We start from the raw sequence: 19,028 nt of genomic DNA on the forward strand, positions 1-19,028 counted from the left end.
GACCCTGGGTTTATAAACGCGGAAATCGACTCTGCCGGACGAGCATGCTTTTGCGGCACAGTCGATAGCGCGCCGGACTTCGGGCTTGAAGGTCGAGGGTTCGAAACCTGCTCCCTGCCTGCTGTTTCATTACATGATAAAGGCTGGGGAAAACAGGTTGGCTGATGAACAGCACAAATAGTTATTGACGACGTCCGTCTTAGCTCGCTCATTTAAATGTCTTCATCGAAATTACGGATTTCCTCTTATCAGCTCGTCTGTCCCTTATGCCAGTTTGTACATCTCAATTGTCAGTAGAAACCACATTTGTTTAAGCAAGTCAGCCATATCAGCTGTGCTTTTTAAAAGCCCCCCCTCAGGGCACTTGAAAGCGCAAACAGACTAGCACTCAGGCTATGACAATAAATGTTATGAAGCACACACATCTCATTATAGAAACAGAAAGTCATTGCCAGTCAAAATATTTTAATTTGACAGGAAGGACACCATTATAAGCCTTTGGGTGAACATTACAACAACCAAATGATTGTAAACGTTAGTTACTACATGACAAAGGCAGCTCTTTGGGCCATTGTGATAAGTTACAAACGTGGGATTAGCATATATTTATAGCATTTTCCAGTTACCAATGCCTCAGTGGATCCATTGCCAATTTAACATGTGTTCAAACTGCCCTCTACTGGCATCAAATTATACTATACAGTATGTGTACTGGCTGTACAGTATATACCTATGCAATGAATAAATCCTTAAACAATATTGACAACAAATAATGAAATATTTAAGTATTGGCAAATAGTTGTACAACGACTTCCACTGAAATTATATTAGAAATAGCAGTGAAAGACGAAATGAAAAACAGAAATCTTGACTTGCATGGAACTAAACAGCTTTCTGAAATAGACGGTAAAACATTGAAAGAGTTGCATGCCATGGCGGCTTTGGGTCTGCAGCATAAGAAGGCAACATTGTGTTTACATCTAGGAAACAAGCAATGGAAAAATGGCCTACATTATTAAAAGGTGTCAATAAGAGAAAATAAATACCAGCTTTGTGTGGTGATATTTAATTATCATTGGCTTTCATTTGAAATTAAACAAGTTGCTAATTTGCATAGAATATAGCAGTCAGCAATAAAGCTATAATAACCTACTTTTTTTATATATATATATCTTAAGTATCTAAATATCCTAAAATATTTGCACGTGTTGACACAAATCCAGAAATATTCCTATATATTTAGTATTTGGCAGTTAGCTAATATAATAATTTGTCAATTACAGTACTGCATTGTTTTTAAATGGCATTATCCTGATCATATGAAATATGATTACAAATATCATTAAAAAAATTGAAAAAATTGAAAATGAATCAAGACTATATAATAACAAAAACGGATTGCATATGCAGCAAATAAAGTCATTATCCTACATACAGCACATTATGGTTTGAGACACAAATTTGGCAACAAAAAAAACGACATACGTCACGCAGCACATTATGGCATGGAGACACAAATTTGGCAAAAAAATAACTACATATACCACAGGTTGATATAGAATCCTGTCTGTTACATTCTCATGGACTACTACACTCATAGAATTAGAATGAGTAGAACGGCCATAACACTTCTGATTCTATGATTCTCATTCTGATTCTATGACGTCACCGTCCTGATTGATATTGGGGATTTCTTCATATCTCTCTAATCACTTCCTCCACACAGCTTCAGCAGCAGCTTCTTGTAGTCACCAGAGGTATCACCCTATCAGATGAAGAAAAAAAAGCACAAACAAGTAACAGCATGTTAAAAACAGCCTCATTTTCCATCAGACAAACCAAGAAATTAGCATAATTTACTTGTGAATTATTATTCAATAATTTACATAATTTTGGCAGCAATCTACCTCCATAGCATAAAAGCAGTGGATTGATTCCAACAATATAATTTTAGCATAGTGATTATTTGTGTAAGGTACATACAGAGATGGCGGTGTACAGTGATTTCCCATAGGCCTTCTGGTATGCCTGTCTGATGTCCAGCATGTCCACCTCAGAGCGAGTTACCATGACCCGAATCAAAGTCCTGTCCTTGGTCCCAGCCCCCTGGGGACAACACATAGCACAGACTGGTTAGTCATCAGTAAGTGCTAGGCCTGAAACATGGCTTGTGGTCGCCGTCACTATGGTGTCTAAATGTGTGTGTGTGTGTGTCAAAATACAATATGTCTAAAACACTATAGTGATAGAAACTACAGGACATGTCTCAGGGCTACACTTAAACATGGTTAAAGGACATTTCCATCAGTGGAGTAAGAGCGCCCGGAGTCAGAGCGCCCGGAGTCAGAGTAAGAGCACAGTCAGATGTGAGAGACAGTGTTTCTTTCTTACCGCCATGGACTTGTGCAGCCTCTCTGCAAAGTATTCAGGAGTGTTCCTGATGCATTTCACTGGAACACAACAAGACAAGGCTTTAGTTCATAGAGAAGAAACAGGACTAACCTTACTACTGGCTGAATCCCAAATGCAGCCCCATTCCCTGTATAGAGCCCTATGGATCCTGGACAAAAGTAGTGCACTAGATAAGAAATGGGGTGCCATTTGGGATGCAAACACTGTCATATCAAACCAATTCAAATCAGATCCTCAAATCACCTGATTCAAATCAGATCCTCAATCACCTGATTCAAAACATTCAACAGCTATGGGATCTCAGATCCCAAAAGTGATAGTTACTGAACTTTGAGAATAAGTCACACACTGTTCTCTCCTCGCAGTGGCCAGCTGGTTATTACAGACACTTCTCTCCTGGCAGTGACCAGCTGGTTATTACAGACACTGTTCTCTCCTGGCAGTGACCAGCTGGTTATTACAGACACTGTTCTCTCCTCGCAGTGACCAGCTGGTTATTACAGACACTGTTCTCTCCTGGCAGTGACCAGCTAGTTATTACAGACACTGTTCTCTCCTGGCAGTGACCAGCTGGTTATTACAGACACTGTTCTCTCCTGGCAGTGACCAGCTGGTTATTACAGACACTGTTCTCTCCTGGCAGTGACCAGCTGGTTATTACAGACACTGTTCTCTCCTGGCAGTGACCAGCTGGTTATTACAGACACTGTTCTCTCCTGGCAGTGACCAGCTGGTTATTACAGACACTGTTCTCTCCTGGCAGTGACCAGCTGGTTATTACAGACACTGTTCTCTCCTCGCAGTGACCAGCTGGTTATTACAGACACTGTTCTCTCCTGGCAGTGACCAGCTGGTTATTACAGACACTGTTCTCTCCTGGCAGTGACCAGCTGGTTATTACAGACACTGTTCTCTCCTGGCAGTGACCAGCTGGTTATTACAGACACTGTTCTCTCCTGGCAGTGACCAGCTGGTTATTACAGACACTGTTCTCTCCTGGCAGTGACCAGCTGGTTATTACAGACACGGTTCTCTCCTGGCAGTGACCAGCTGGTTATTACAGACACTGTTCTCTCCTGGCAGTGACCAGCTGGTTATTACAGACACTGTTCTCTCCTGGCAGTGACCAGCTGGTTATTACAGACACTGTTCTCTCCTGGCAGTGACCAGCTGGTTATTACTGAACTTACCCACAGCCACCATGCCATCCTCCACGTTTCCAGACATCTCCCTGCAGATGCTCTTCACAATGTCTCTGCCACTCATCTGCTGGTACTCATTGAACACTAGCAGAAACAAGAACCATAGGGCAGGGGTTGTTATAACCTCATCATAAGGTTGTTATAACATGCTAACGAAACCACATGCAATGTTGTTATAAATTCGTGGTAAGGTTATAACCACGTGGTAAGGTTATAACCATAAGCAGGGTTGTTATAAACGCGTAATATGGGTTATAATATACTAATGAGCCATAGGCAGGGTTGTTATGACTTTGGTTAACCACAAATACAGCAAATAAAATATGTTTTTAGAAATAGTGTTGAGATAATAGACATATATAATACAGACATATACTGTACTGTCATAACAGGATACTAGTACAAGGAACAACAACCCTTTAAGAGAAATAGAACTGACTTGGTAATATAAACACAGTGCAGTATGATTACCTACCTGCTCTCAGGTAACGCAGTATGATTACCTACCTGCTCTCAGGTAACGCAGTAGGATTACCTACCTGCTCTCAGGTAACGCAGTAGGATTACCTACCCGCTCTCAGGTAACGCAGTAGGATTACCTACCCGCTCTCAGGTAACACAGTATGATTACCTACCTGCTCTCAGGTAACGCAGTATGATTACCTACCTGCTCTCAGGTAACGCAGTAGGATTACCTACCCGCTCTCAGGTAACGCAGTAGGATTACCTACCCGCTCTCAGGTAACGCAGTAGGATTACCTACCCGCTCTCAGGTAACGCAGTATGATTACCTACCCGCTCTCAGGTAACGCAGTATGATTACCTACCCGCTCTCAGGTAACGCAGTATGATTACCTACCCGCTCTCAGGTAACGCAGTATGATTACCTACCCGCTCTCAGGTAACGCAGTATGATTACCTACCCGCTCTCAGGTAACACAGTATGATTACCTACCTGCTCTCAGGTAACACAGTATGATTACCTACCTGCTCTCAGGTAACACAGTATGATTACCTACCTGCTCTCAGGTAACAGTATGATTACCTACCTGCTCTCAGGTAACACAGTATGATTACCTACCTGCTCTCAGGTAACACAGTATGATTACCTACCTGCTCTCAGGTAACACAGTATGATTACCTACCTGCTCTCAGGTAACGTAGTATGATTACCTACCTGCTCTCAGGTAACGTAGTATGATTACCTACCTGCTCTCAGGTAACACAGTATGATTACCTACCTGCTCTCAGGTAACAGTATGATTACCTACCTGCTCTCAGGTAACACAGTATGATTACCTACCTGCTCTCAGGTAACACAGTATGATTACCTACCTGCTCTCAGGTAACAGTATGATTACCTACCTGCTCTCAGGTAACACAGTATGATTACCTACCTGCTCTCAGGTAACACAGTATGATTACCTACCTGCTCTCAGGTAACAGTATGATTACCTACCTGCTCTCAGGTGGGGTTTGCTCCTGGAACACAGTATGGCGTTGAACTGGGACTCATCCGTCCCCACTTTGTTCTCCCCGGCAGCATACAGTTTCTAACACACAGCATAACATGATCAGTTTCTAACACAACATAATCATTACAAGTCATGAACTGCTTGTCTATGATTATGGGAGCATATCTCTGCCTATATTTTCCAATTATAATTTTTTTAAATAAATAAGTATAAGATAATTCCCACTTTCCTGTTATCCTACGCCCTACAGGGTATATAAACACTATTGTTTGGCATCAGATAGATATTTAAAACAGTAACATTTCTATTATATTACCAGAACAAGAAACAGTGTTCACCTGAGCATCCTGTTTGGCCATGTTGATGTCCACTTGTTCCCTCTCGTCTCGATTTCCCTACAAACAGGAAGTGAAGAATTGGTTTACAACAAAAAGGATTGTACGAGTCTCAAATAACACCCTATATAGTGCACTACGTTTGACCAGAGCCTTGAGATGCAGATGATATTATAACAGTAGAGTACTGGTATCTTGGAAGGAAGTTGATGCAAGAAAACTATAAACGTATCCTCCCCAATTGCTGTAATTTCTTCAATAAAACTTTAATGGTATCTTTATAGTAGTTCTTACTTCCTGACTCAAGAGTGTACGTCTCAATTGGCACCCTATTCCTGGGGTCCATAGGGCTCTGGTTAAAAGTAGTGCACTACGTAGGGAATAGGTTGCCATTTGGGACGTAGTATCAGAAAGGAAGTGGCTACAGTAGATGTTGTTTATCTTGAGAGGGCGATAGCAGTTTAATACAAGTATTTGGTTTCCTGAGTCTTTTTAATCTAAGCATTTCAGAATTGTTAACGAAACTTCAGGATAATAATATTTGTAACCATCAGATAGCCAATGGAAAGAGCAAGAGCACCAACTATGTTGAGTACTGGGACGTTTCCCTAATTAAATCAGCTTTAGCCTTCACTTTCAAAGCCACTACGCAATGATAATGATTAATAACATATCAAATCAACATATTAACAACACATCAACAGTTACCTGACAGAGGGAGACGAGGAGCCTACGGAAGTGTCCTGATGTGTCATTAATGATGGCATCCTCCAGTTTCTTACCATACTCTGAAACACACAGCATTTACATGATACCCTGAATGAAACTGCTTTTCAGCCCCACCCTGAAACAAACTGCTTTTCAGCCCCACCCTGAAACAAACTGCTTTTCAGCCCCACCCTGAAACAAACTGCTTTTCCGCCCCACCCTGAAACAAACTGCTTTTCAGCCCCACCCTGAAACAAACTGCTTTTCAGCCCCACCCTGAAACAAACTGCTTTTCAGCCCCACCCTGAAACAAACTGCTTTTCCGCCCCACCCTGAAACAAACTGCTTTTCAGCCCCACCCTGAAACAAACTGCTTTTCAGCCCCACCCTGAAACAAACTGCTTTTCAGCCCCACCCTGAAACAAACTGCTTTTCAGCCCCACCCTGAAACAAACTGCTTTTCAGCCCCACCCTGAAACAAACTGCTTTTCAGCCCCACCTAGAAACACAAAGCATTTCAGATCATCATAAAAGTAAATGTGCCTTGCTGCCTTCCCAACACACAACCGGTCAAAATGTATCAACATAAATAAGACACATTTACTTGTATGACGAACTGGCAATGCTTTGTGTTTCACGAGTATGAATTGAAAATGCTGTGTGTTTCAGAATATGGATGAAATACTGTGTGTTTCGGGAGTAGGCCAGACACTTACCGTTTTTGTAAATTTGATTAATTTCTCCGATTTCTGCATTGGAGCGAGATGACAGGATCTCAATCAGACAGGCTTCATCAGTACCTGCACCCTGTCCAGAGAACAAAACGGGTTATAGAGTGGATGGTAATAAACATTTACTAAATCGAATGACTAAGAATCATCTTGAAGATAAGAATATTTATTGTCCAAGTATGCACAAATCAAAAGCAACACTTTCTTGATACAGTAACTACTGCAAGCTAAATTGATTTTGTACAATATATGAGCGATGAACAAATCACGCCCCGACATGCCTGACTTTTGTCTTTAAAAATTGAGCTTTTCTTTCTGTTCCTTACTGAGATGACTCACTAAAAGAGACCCCAAAAAGGTGCCTGCTATAAAGACAAATCTGGAGTGTGTTCAGTAGGAAGAAAATGTTTCAAAAAAACAGTCTTAAGTGGGGCGGTACTATCAGAACTTGTCCAATAATATAAGAACTTCTAATGAACATGACCCTCGGTGTAGAGAAGAATGAATAAAAGCCCAACTAACCACTATGGCTTCTTTGAGTTGAGATGCATCAAACCTGGTTGGTGTCTGCAACATCGCAATAACCAGCTTCTCAAAGTTCCCAGTCAGCTCAGACTTCAGATCATGAAATAAATCCTGTAAAATAGAAGATGGTGTAAGAGGCTCTGGTTAAAAGTAGTGCACTACGTAGGGAATAGGTTGCCATTTGGGACGTAGTCTCAGAAAGGAAGTGGCTACAGTAGATGTTGTTTATCTTGAGAGGGCGATAGCAGTTTAATACAAGTATTTGGTTCCCTGAGTCTTTTTAATCTAAGCATTTCAGAATTGTTAACGAAACTTAAAGGATAATAATATTTGTAACCATCAGATAGCCAATGGAAAGAGCAAGAGCACCAACTATGTTGAGTACTGGGACGTTTCCGTATGTGCCCTAAATTGCAACTTATTCCTTTTATAGTGCACTACTTTTAACCAGAGCCTTGAGCAAGGCACTTCCACAACAACTGCTCCACGGCGCCCAGTGTGGCAGTCCACTGCTCTATCCTGAATACATAAATATATACACTACCGTTCAAAAGTTTGGGGTCAGTTAGAAATGTCCTTGTTTTTGAAAGAAAAGCAAAAAAAAAAAAGCAGTTAAAATAACATCAAATTGATCAGAAATACAGTGTAGACATTGTTAATGTTGTAAATGACTATTGTAGCTGGAAATGGCTGATTTTGAATGGAATATCTACATAGGTGTACAGAGGCCCATTATCAGCAACCATCACTTCTGTGTTCCAATGGCACGTTGTGTTAACTACTCCAAGTTTATAATTTTAAAAGGCTAATTGATCCTTAGAAAACCATTTTGCAATTATGTTAGCACAGCTGAAAACTGTTGTCCTGATTAAAGAAGCAATAAAACTGGCCTTCTTTAGACTAGTTGAGTATCTGGAGAATCAGTATTTTTGGGTTCTATTGCAGGCTCAAAATGGCCAGAAACAAAGAACTTTCTTCTGAAACTCGTCAGTCTATTCTTGTTCTGAGAAATGAAGGCTATTCCATGCGATAAATTGCCAAGAAACTGAAGATCTCGTACAACGCTGTGTACTACTCTCTTCACAGAACAGCACAAACTGGCTCTAACCAGAATAGAAAGAGGAGTGGGAGGCCCCGGTGCACATCTGAGCAAGAGGACAAGTACATTAGAGTGTCTAGTTTGAGAAACAGACGCCTCTCAAGTCCTCAACTGGCAGCTTCATTAAATAGTACACGTAAAACACCAGTCTCAACGTCAACAGTGAAGAGGCGACTCTGGGATGCTGGCCTTCTAGGCAGAGTTGCAAAGAGAAAGCCATATCTCAGACTGGCCAATAAAAATAAAATATTAAGATGGGCAAAAGAACAGACAGTGGACAGAGGAACTCTGCCTAGAAGGCCAGCATCCCGGAGTCGCCTCTTCACTGTTGACGTTGAGACTGGTGTTTTGCGTGTACTATTTGATGAAGCTGCCAGTTGAGGACTTGTGAGGTGTCTGTTTCTCAAACTAGACACTAATGTACTTGTCCTGTTGCACAGTTGTGCACCGGGGCCTCCCACTCCTCTTTCTATTCTGGTTAGAGACAGTTTGTGCTGTTCTGTGAAGGGACCAGGGCCCACCAGGTTTATTGCTTCTTTAATCAGGACAGTTTTTCAGCTCTGTTAACATAATTGCAAAAGGGTTTTCTAATGATCAATTAGCCTTCTAAAATTATAAACATGGATTAGCTAACACAACGTGCCATTGGAACACAAGAGTGATGGTTGCTGATAATGGGCCTCTGTACGCCTACGTAGATATTCTCATTACAAATCAGCCGATTCCAGCTACAATAGCCATTTACAACATTAACAATGTCTACACTGTATTTCTGATCAATTTGATGTTATTTTAAATGGACAATTTGTTTTTGTGATTTTCTTTCAAAAACCAAGGACATTTCTAAGTGACCCCAAACTTTTGAACAGTAGTGTATGTATGTCTTTCAGAGGGGGTTGGAATAAAGCGGCGTTTCTTTTGTCCAATTGGATGAATAAAGTCATCTTTATCTGGTGTTCATTGAACTCCAACAATATAGGAAACCACACAAGGTCATTACTGTGGTGAAACCTCACCTTCCCATAAGTGGTTTTGTAGGCTGCAACCATCGGAACCCTCTGCTTGTTTGAACGGCTCCCAAGAATCTCAATTATAGCTGCCTCATCCGTGCCTGTTGAAAATAATCTATTAATATTATTGTTACCAGTTTAACTGATAGTAAATTGAACGTGTATCACTAAATAATGTGTTCTTAATTGTAGAATATTCTACACATGTAAATCTAGCCATAGAAAGTTTATATTTATAGAAGATTTACAGAATCCAATAAAATAACTTAATTTTTTTCCCAGAAGGAACTTCAGTAAAATAGTGTGTTATTAGATTTGTACTGAATCTCATTAACTCCTACATACATCTATCCATGATATAAGTGAATGTCTGTAATGATGAACTACTGACCAAAGCCCTTCATGGCCTTGCGGAGAACTTCCACATCCCTCAGAGGGTCAGCGCCTGGATAGTCCTTAATAACACCCCTATAGCCTCTCTAATGACAAATACAAGAAAATACTGACACTGAAACAAGCAAATACTGAAACTGAAGAATAGAAATAATGAAACAAGGAAACACTTTGTAAAGCATATTAGGAAATAAAAAAAACCTATGTAAATAAATGTAACACTGAGTAATTGGTTGACGATTTCAACGTTAAAGACAACAACATATAGAGACTCTCACGTTGATGGCAGGTGAATAAGGAGTAGCCGGAACACCACCTCCATATCCTGGCATGGAAGGGTTGGGGGCCGGGGCTCCACCAGGGTACCCAGGCATGGGCTGCTGTCCTGGGGCAGGACCGCCTGGGTACCCCTGGGGTTGACCTGGGACAGGACCGCCTGGGTACCCCTGGGGCATACCGCCGCCTGGCTGGAGGAAAAGAAAGGGAGCTGATTAGCTGGGATCACATTACTGACTCTGGAATTGTGCCCAGATGACACCCTATTCCCTAAATAGTGCACTACTTTAGACCAGGGCCCACCCTATTCCCTACATAGCGCACTACTTTAGACCAGGGCCCACCCTATTCCCTACATAGTGCACTACTTTAGACCAAGGCCCACCCTATTCCCTACATAGTGCACTACGTTTGACCAAGGCCCACCCTATTCCCTACATAGTGCACTACTTTAGACCAGGGCCCACCCTATTCCCTACATAGTGCACTACTTTAGACCAAGGCCCACCCTATTCCCTACATAGCGCACTACTTTAGACCAAGGCCCACCCTATTCCCTACATAGTGCACTAAGTTTGACCAAGGCCCATAGGAATAAGGTGCCATTTGTGCCGAGAGAAACCGCTTGGTACAATTTAAGGCCATGTGGCAAACAATCATGCGGGTACTAGGGATAGAGGAGTGACCATGCGGGTACTAGGGATAGAGGAGTGACCATGCGGGTACTAGGGATAGAGGAGTGACCATGCGAGTACTAGGGATAGAGGAGTGACCATGCGGGTACTAGGGATAGAGGAGTGACCATGCGGGTACTAGGGATAGAGGAGTGACCATGCGGGTACTAGGGATAGAGGAGTGACCATGCGGGTACTAGGGATAGAGGAGTGACCATGCGGGTACTAGGGATAGAGGAGTGACCATGCGGGTACTAGGGATAGAGGAGTGACCATGCGGGTACTAGGGATAGAGGAGTGACCATGCGGGTACTAGGGATAGAGGAGTGACCATGCGGGTACTAGGGATAGAGGAGTGACCATGCGGGTACTAGGGATAGAGGAGTGACCATGCGGGTACTAGGGATAGAGGAGTGACCATGCGGGTACTAGGGATAGAGGAGTGACCATGCGGGTACTAGGGATAGAGGAGTGACCATGCGGGTACTAGGGATAGAGGAGTGACCATGCGGGTACTAGGGATAGAGGAGTGACCATGCGGGTACTAGGGATAGAGGAGTGACCATGCGGGTACTAGGGATAGAGGAGTGACCATGCGGGTACTAGGGATAGAGGAGTGACCATGCGGGTACTAGGGATAGAGGAGTGACCATGCGGGTACTAGGGATAGAGGAGTGACCATGCGGGTACTAGGGATAGAGGAGTGACCATGCGGGTACTAGGGATAGAGGAGTGACCATGCGGGTACTAGGGATAGAGGAGTGACCATGCGGGTACTAGGGATAGAGGAGTGACCATGCGGGTACTAGGGATAGAGGAGTGACCATGCAGGTACTAGGGATAGAGGAGTGACCATGCAGGTACTAGGGATAGAGGAGTGACCATGCAGGTACTAGGGATAGAGGAGTGACCATGCAGGTACTAGGGATAGAGGAGTGAGCATGTGGGTCTGGACAGAGGAGATGTAGTCGTTGTTTGTCTGTAAGTTGTTTTTAACATGTGTAGGTTTGTATCTGGTGTGGCGAAAAAATTGCAAACTGAAATATTATAATTTTTTTTGTAAAGCAATAGGGTGCCATTTGACACTTAACAGACTCCACATGTTACAGGGAGTGGAGATGAGGTGGTAGATATATAGCCAGCTGATTTAGAGTATGTTGGTAATGACTTGGTAATAAGATAATAGAAGTTATATTTACCATTCCACCAGCAGGGGCTCCACCCCAACCACCTAGAGAACAAACACAGCGAGTTGTGCATCTTTCAGTAGATTTTAATACAGAAAACACCGGATAACTTCAAATATGGATCGTTTATCCAGTTCGGTGCCTTTTGAGAACATTTTAACATTCTCTTATAAAAAGCACATGTTCAACTTAATGAAAAAAATATAAATAAATTCCCATCTGAAGAGATTCAATTATTATTATTATTTTTTAAATACTATAGTATGTGCCTATTAAGTGCCAGATAAAGTAATAGGGTTGAACGCAACTTAAATAAGGCAGAAATCCCATTGAGACGGGGGGAATGGAATATTATTGTGTGCGACAGGGAGTGGCAATTGAACGCAAGCTTCAAAAAAAAAAAGCGAAAGTGTTCAAACATTTCTAGCCTGTCTGTCTATAGATAACGGGTTTGACGTGTTTTGCTCAAGCCACTCAGTTTTCCACCACAAAACACCAGAAAATGACCAAAAATAGAAGAACCAGATCACCTGCTTTAACGCTTTGATTTGACTATTAGATGTTCAATGTTTATTTTGAAAAACATATTTTTTTTTTTAAAGGAATAGTTTTACCATATTAACACGAGTTCAGTTCATGTAACAGGTTTGACCTTAAAGTGAGGGACAGAAGTAAATGATTCACTAATAAATAAATAATCATCTTCAGAAATCTCTCTCTCTCTCTCTCTCTCTCTCTCTCTCTCTCTCTCTCTCTCTCTCGTGCATCTTGCTAGCTGTCACTAAAATGATGAGAGGCTGAAGCTCATTGGTTGAACTGTAATTGCTAGGGCCCACGTGAGGGAAAAATGTAGTGAAAATAGCGCAGCACTATTTCCAGGATTTCGTGGCTAATTGAGGTAAAACAATAATTCTGCTCAGAGACTATGCATGCCTCAGCACTTAGTAACCGCCAAAGTTCCAGAGGCACATCTTTAAAAGACACTTCATTTAACAGGCTTTTCAAATTCAATATGGGTGCAAAATGTTTTATTTAAAATATCAGGGACACAAAAGGCACTCTCTTCATAGAACAACCCATATACTGGACATTTGAATTGTAAAATGTATTCAAAACCATTATATGTCAAGGTCACAGACCAGGTCCTCATCTCAGATTTCCTGTATACTAAAAACAAAAACACAACAAGCACACGACCAAGAAAGCTAATAGCAATATCCTTAGAGTTGAGATGTGCCGGTGTTACTTAAAGGATTCTCTGGAATGTGGTGCTTATCTAGGTAATCAGGTAATCCAACAAATGTAATATATTAGCAATACCCTTACCTTGTGCTGGAGGCATGGAAGGATAGCCTCCGGCCTGAGGAGGGAAGCCTCCCCCCTGAGGGAAACCTCCACCTGGTTGAGGGTAAACACCAGCCTGCTGGGAAGGGTAGCCCCCAGCCTGCTGGGAAGGGTAGCCCCCAGCCTGCTGGGAAGGGTAGCCCCCAGCCTGCTGGGAAGGGTAGCCCCCAGCCTGAGGCGGGTAGCCCCCAGCCTGCTGGGAAGGGTAGCCCCCAGCCTGAGGCGGGTAACCTCCAGCCTGAGGCGGGTAACCTCCAGCCTGAGGCGGGTAACCTCCAGCCTGAGGCGGGTAACCTCCAGCCTGAGGCGGGTAACCTCCAGCCTGAGGCGGGTAACCTCCAGCTTGGGGGGGATATGCACCTGGTTGTGGGGCGTAGCCACCGGAGGGAGGGTAACCAGGATAACTCATCTTTGGGACTAGAAAGAAAGAAAGCATTAGAAGTTGAGGCGTAAGTATTTAAAAACATATTTTAATGAGATATATATACACACACACACACACACACACACACACACACACACACACACACACACACTGAGTGTACAAAACATTATGAACACCGGCTCTTTCCATGACACAGACTGACCAGGTGAAAACTATGATCCCTTATGGTCACTTGTTAAATCCACTTCAAATCAGTGTAGATGAAGAGGAGGAGACAGGTTAAAGAAGGATTTTAAAGCCTTGAGACAATTGAGACATGGATTGTGTATGTGTGTCATTCAGAGGGTGAATGGACAAGACAAAAGACTAAAGTGCCTTTGAACAGGGTATGGTAGAATGTGCCAGGCACACCGGTTTGAGTGTGTCAAGAACTGCAACGCTGCTGGGTTTTTCACCCTCAACAGTTTCCCGTGTGTATCAAGAATGGTCCACCATCCAAAGGACATCCAGCCAACTTGACACAACTGTGGGAAGCATTGGAGTCAACATGGGCCAGCATCCCTGTGGAACGCTTTCGACACCTTGTGGAGTCCATGTCCCGACGAATTGAGGCTGTTCTGAGGGCAAAAGGGGGTGCAACTAATTGTTTTGTACACTCTGTGTGTGTGTGTGTGTGTGTGTGTGTGTGTGTGTGTGTGTGTGTGTGTGTACACACACAGTGTACACAGAACATATAGGGCCAGTTTCCCAGACACAGATTGAGCCTAGTCCTGTAGAATCTCCATTGAAAGTGCTTTTTAGTCCGGGACTAGGCTTAATCTCTGTTCAGGAAACCGGCCCATAGAGTTTATTGAACTACGATTTTAAAACAGTTTTGGTCAAACGGCCTTTTTAAATCACCTGAACAAACAACAAACCCTGAAAGAAAAACATGCACTGGTTCATCATAACAGTCAATGGACACTAGAGACCATCTACGTCTAGCTACAGCCTCGTAGTCTTTTCCTTTGTTTCAATGTGGAAACCCACAAAACAAATGAGACTATTACTATAGCTAAATGCAGAAATGCCTGCACGTGCGGAAAAGTATTGCTCGTGTCCAACAAAATAGAATATACAGTTGCTAGTGAAAGTCTACGAACACCTTTGCTAAATCTTCACATTTTGCTGCCTTAACATTTAATCCAGGAGAATAATAAATAACCTATTCCACATTTTCAAAGTGAAAGAAATCACAAAGATGTGTTGATTACGTATGTCTTCACATCCCAGAGGTAATACTTGATACAGGATCATCTTTGGTAGCCATTACAGCTGTGAATTAGAATTGACTTTGCACAACTCTTAGGACAAAAATGGATTCATTTGTTTTTGTCAAAATTGTTGGGCTGTAAGGACATGACATCACACATACCCACATCCCTAAAGGGTCAGTTGAGGTTTATAATAACTGGAGAAAAGCGCTGACCAAAACTCTAGTCAAAGAACAGTGTAAAGCAGGGGTAGGTAACCTGGTACTGGAGAACTACAGACACTTCATGTTTTCCATATAACGGACCAGAAGAATAGTGTAAAGCAGGGGTAGGTAACCCTGGTACTGGAGAACTACAGACACTTCATGTTTTCCATATAACGGACCAGAAGAACAGTGTAAAGCAGGGGTAGGTAACCCTGGTACTGGAGAACTACAGACACTTCATGTTTTCCATATAACGGACCAGAAGAATAGTGTAAAGCAGGGGTAGGTAACCTGGTACTGGAGAACTACAGACACTTCATGTTTTCCATATAACGGACCAGAAGACAAGGTGTGCTGAATTTAGCCAATCACTGAACTAATCAATTAACTCAGTTGATCAGGTGTGGTGACTAGTTGAAACAAAATGCTGAAGTACCGAAGATACTCCACGAACAGGGTTTTCTACACCTGGAGAAAAGACATAGTTCCCATTCGGGTAAAAATATACAGAAGGTAATATTACAGACGTTAAATATCCTGGAAGATGAGGACTCAGTGAACTACATGGAAGTACCATGGATGAATGATAATGACTCTGGGTTGAATTGAACAAACAGTTACTATTACAACCTATTGACCAGTATTCCATCGCCAGGGGCTAAATCCACAAAGCATCTCAGAGGAGAAAATCTGTCATAAGTGCTGAGAATAAAGATATTTTTACTCCTGCTCTTATGGGTAAAAATAAAGACATTTTACTCCTGCTCTTATGGGTAAAAATAAAGACATTTTACTCATGCTCTTATGGGTAAAAATAAAGACATTTTACTCCTGCTCTTATGGGTAAAAATAAAGACATTTTACTCCTGCTCTTATGGGTAAAAATAAAGACATCTTACTCCTGCTCTTATGGGTAAAAATAAAGACATCTTACTCCTGCTCTTATGGGTAAAATATAAAAGCTATGCATGAAGCCTTGAGTCATAACAAGCATCATAATTTTCATGTTTTGGCCATTGATCTACACAAAATATTCCATCATGTCAAAGTGGAAAGAAAAATCAACAAATTTTTACAAATTAACAACTGAAATATAGTCGGTGCATATGTAACCGATGTGAAATGGCTAGTTAGTTAGCGGTGGTGCGCGCTAATAGCGTTTCAATCAGTGACGTCACTCGCTCTGAGACTTGAAGTAGGGTTTCCCCTTGCGTTGCAAGGGCCGCGGCTTTTGTGGCGCGATGGGTAACGATGCTTCGTGGGGTGTCAGTTGTTGATGTGTGCAAGGGTCCCTGGTTCGAGCCCGGGTTGGGGCGAAGAGAGGGACGGAACCTACACTGTTACACATAAGTATTCACCCCCTTCGTTGAGGCAAGAATAAATTAGTTCAGATGTAAGATTTGGCTTAACAGATGACAAAGTTATATGGACTCACTGTGTGTGAAATAGTAATAATGATGAATGCCTACCACTTCCTGTCCCCCAAGTAGTGCATTTCAAAACACCATGTTGTCATGTTGTGTTGCTACCATGCTGTGTTGTAATGCGTTGCTGCCTTGCTATGTTGTTGTCTTAGGTCTCTCTTTATGTAGTGTTGTGTCTCTCTTGTTGTGATGTGTGTTTTGTCCTATATTTTTTTTATTTCATTCATTTATATTTTTAATCCCAGCCCCCAACACCGCAGGAGGCCTTTTGGTAGGCCGTCATTGTAAATAAGAATTTGTTCTTAACTGACTTGCCTAGTTAAATAAAAGGTTAAATAAAGGTTAAATCAAAAAATAAAAGCACAGATTCAACCACAAAGACCAGGAAGCTTTCGAACGCCTCATAAAGAAGGGCAGTGATTGGTAGATGGGTAACAATAACAAATCAGACATTGAATATCTCTTTAAGCATGGTCAAGTTAATAATTATGTTGCGGATTATGTATTAAACCACCCAGACACATCAAAGATGCAGGCGTCCTTCTGAACTGAGCTGCAGGACAGGAAGGAAACTGCTCAGGGACGTCACCATGAGGCCATTGGTGATTTTAAAACGGCTACAGAGTTTAATGTCTGTGATGGGAGAAAACTGAGGATGGATCAACAACATGGTAGTGACTCCACAATAATGACCTAAATGACAGAGGGAAAAGAAGAATAAAAATATTCCAAAACACATTTTGTTTACCCTTCAGTGTGTGTACTTTACTGCATTTATACTTGGGATATCGCTTTTCCACAGTAAAAGTAAAATGGTTGGAGGACGTCTTTAACATAATGTTAAAACCTACTCTGTGCTGGGAGTTTTTGTTGTTGTCTTAAAACAGGTTTACATCAGCACTCCTCCTTTGAGACACTCCTTGGACTGGTTAACCCAGACTGAGCAATTTAAGCAGTAACATATGAAGGGGGACTGGGTGTCCCCTACCCTACAGCACGCCCTCTCCCATCGTCACACATTCCAGCATCTCCATGGGATCTACCCTATCTGAATAAACAGACCAGTACAACCTAAAGCAAAGATTAAAGGTGCCGTCGCCCTGCTCTGTCATCGACTGACAGATTTCTACAACATATGGGGAGTGTTCCTCCGCCCCTGCGTTGCTGATGCCTGTCAGATCTTACAACGCCTGGATTGGTATTTACATACCATCTAACCACATTATATGTTAAAACAGTCAGTCGATGACATGGCACACAACAATTGGTTGATGCAAGCAACATCTGAGCAGGGTAATGCAACTATAATGTGGTTATGGTGCTTTCAAGACAACTGGGAACTTTTGGAGAAAAAAAAAATATAGGTCAGTGATCTATGGACGGAAAGTCAGAGCTCTAGAAATATGCCCAAGTTTAGAATCCCCCCCCACCCCACCCCAGAGTTCCCAGGTGTCTTGAACACACTGAAGTCAGAAGTGGGAGATTTCCCGAATTCCCAGTTGTTTTGAACGTGGCATCTGCTAATAGCTAAAAATACCTATCCAGACCGTTGTAAGATCTGGTTCAGCAACGCCTGGACAGAGGAACGCCCCATAAGAAGGACACTCATTGCTCCAGAACAAGCTTCGGACACAAGACATTGATCCGTCAATAGGCCTGATCCTTTGATTTGAACGCAACAACAGAACACCACAACGCTAGTATTTTCCTACTCCAGTAAAACAACGACATTTCGGCTGCAGTAGCCTTCCAGCCAACCAGAACCTGTGGCCTCACGTTTCGTGTGTCCCTTTCACTGCTGAAAATAATTAATATATATATATATATATTTCTACTAGGCATCACTGAAGCTGTTACATAATATTACAATCTAGCCTTCCAAGATGTCACATTGTAGCTAAATACACATCCTGAGTTTGAGACAAAATGGCAGTTTGAGATTAAAGTACTTTAGAGCGTACTTAAAATCTAGTCGATCTGCCCTTATTGCAGGAGAGTAATAATAAGAAAACAATTGTAGACTACTAAATTATAACAATTAAACAGTGACCACTAACTAAACCCCAGGATCGTTCACAGATAAGAGCGATTTTAAATGGCGATTGTTAGATGTTGGAACGAGATGCGGATATGCGAACTGCCTCGCATACATTATATAAATAAAGACATTCAGAAGCTTAAACCTGAACACAATTCTACAACATTTCGAGTTGGCTTAGATCTGTATAAAATCTAACCTTGAAGAATATAACCCTTTTCAAAGCAAAATAACTTGTGTCTTACTTGTTTCTGACGCTGGGGAATGTTGAAGGGAAGCGATTGAATCAGGAAGAGCTTAAAGATGGTTGCGCAGTGTAGTTGTGGGTGGACTCTCCTGATTTCAGCCTGG

General features: G+C 42.1%; 1 protein-coding gene across 3 annotated transcripts; it reads right to left on the reverse strand.

Moving 5' to 3' along the window:
* Positions 1-448: 448 nt before the first annotated feature.
* LOC115201718 (annexin A4) lies at positions 449-19,028 on the reverse strand. 3 transcript variants are annotated; one of them, XM_029765563.1, is made up of 16 exons: positions 18,923-19,027; positions 13,631-13,788; positions 13,354-13,588; positions 12,040-12,071; positions 10,169-10,357; positions 9,889-9,976; positions 9,504-9,598; positions 7,386-7,499; positions 6,849-6,939; positions 6,133-6,212; positions 5,428-5,484; positions 5,074-5,167; positions 3,603-3,698; positions 2,392-2,450; positions 1,984-2,106; positions 449-1,765 (listed from the first exon to the last, which is right to left on the reverse strand). In XM_029765563.1, the coding sequence occupies exons 2-16, from the start codon at positions 13,778-13,780 to the stop codon at positions 1,706-1,708; spliced, it is 1,563 nt and encodes a 520-aa protein (XP_029621423.1). In that variant the 5' UTR covers positions 13,781-13,788; positions 18,923-19,027; the 3' UTR covers positions 449-1,705. The 3 variants fall into 3 exon arrangements, with proteins under 3 accessions (XP_029621423.1, XP_029621422.1, XP_029621424.1); XM_029765562.1 differs by having other exon boundaries at positions 13,354-13,788; XM_029765564.1 differs by lacking the exons at positions 449-1,765; positions 1,984-2,106; positions 2,392-2,450 and adding an exon at positions 2,810-3,539 and having other exon boundaries at positions 3,580-3,698; positions 13,354-13,788; positions 18,923-19,028.

The sequence above is a fragment of the Salmo trutta genome, chromosome 10, assembly GCF_901001165.1.
Source record: "Salmo trutta chromosome 10, fSalTru1.1, whole genome shotgun sequence".
Taxonomy (NCBI): domain Eukaryota; kingdom Metazoa; phylum Chordata; class Actinopteri; order Salmoniformes; family Salmonidae; genus Salmo; species Salmo trutta.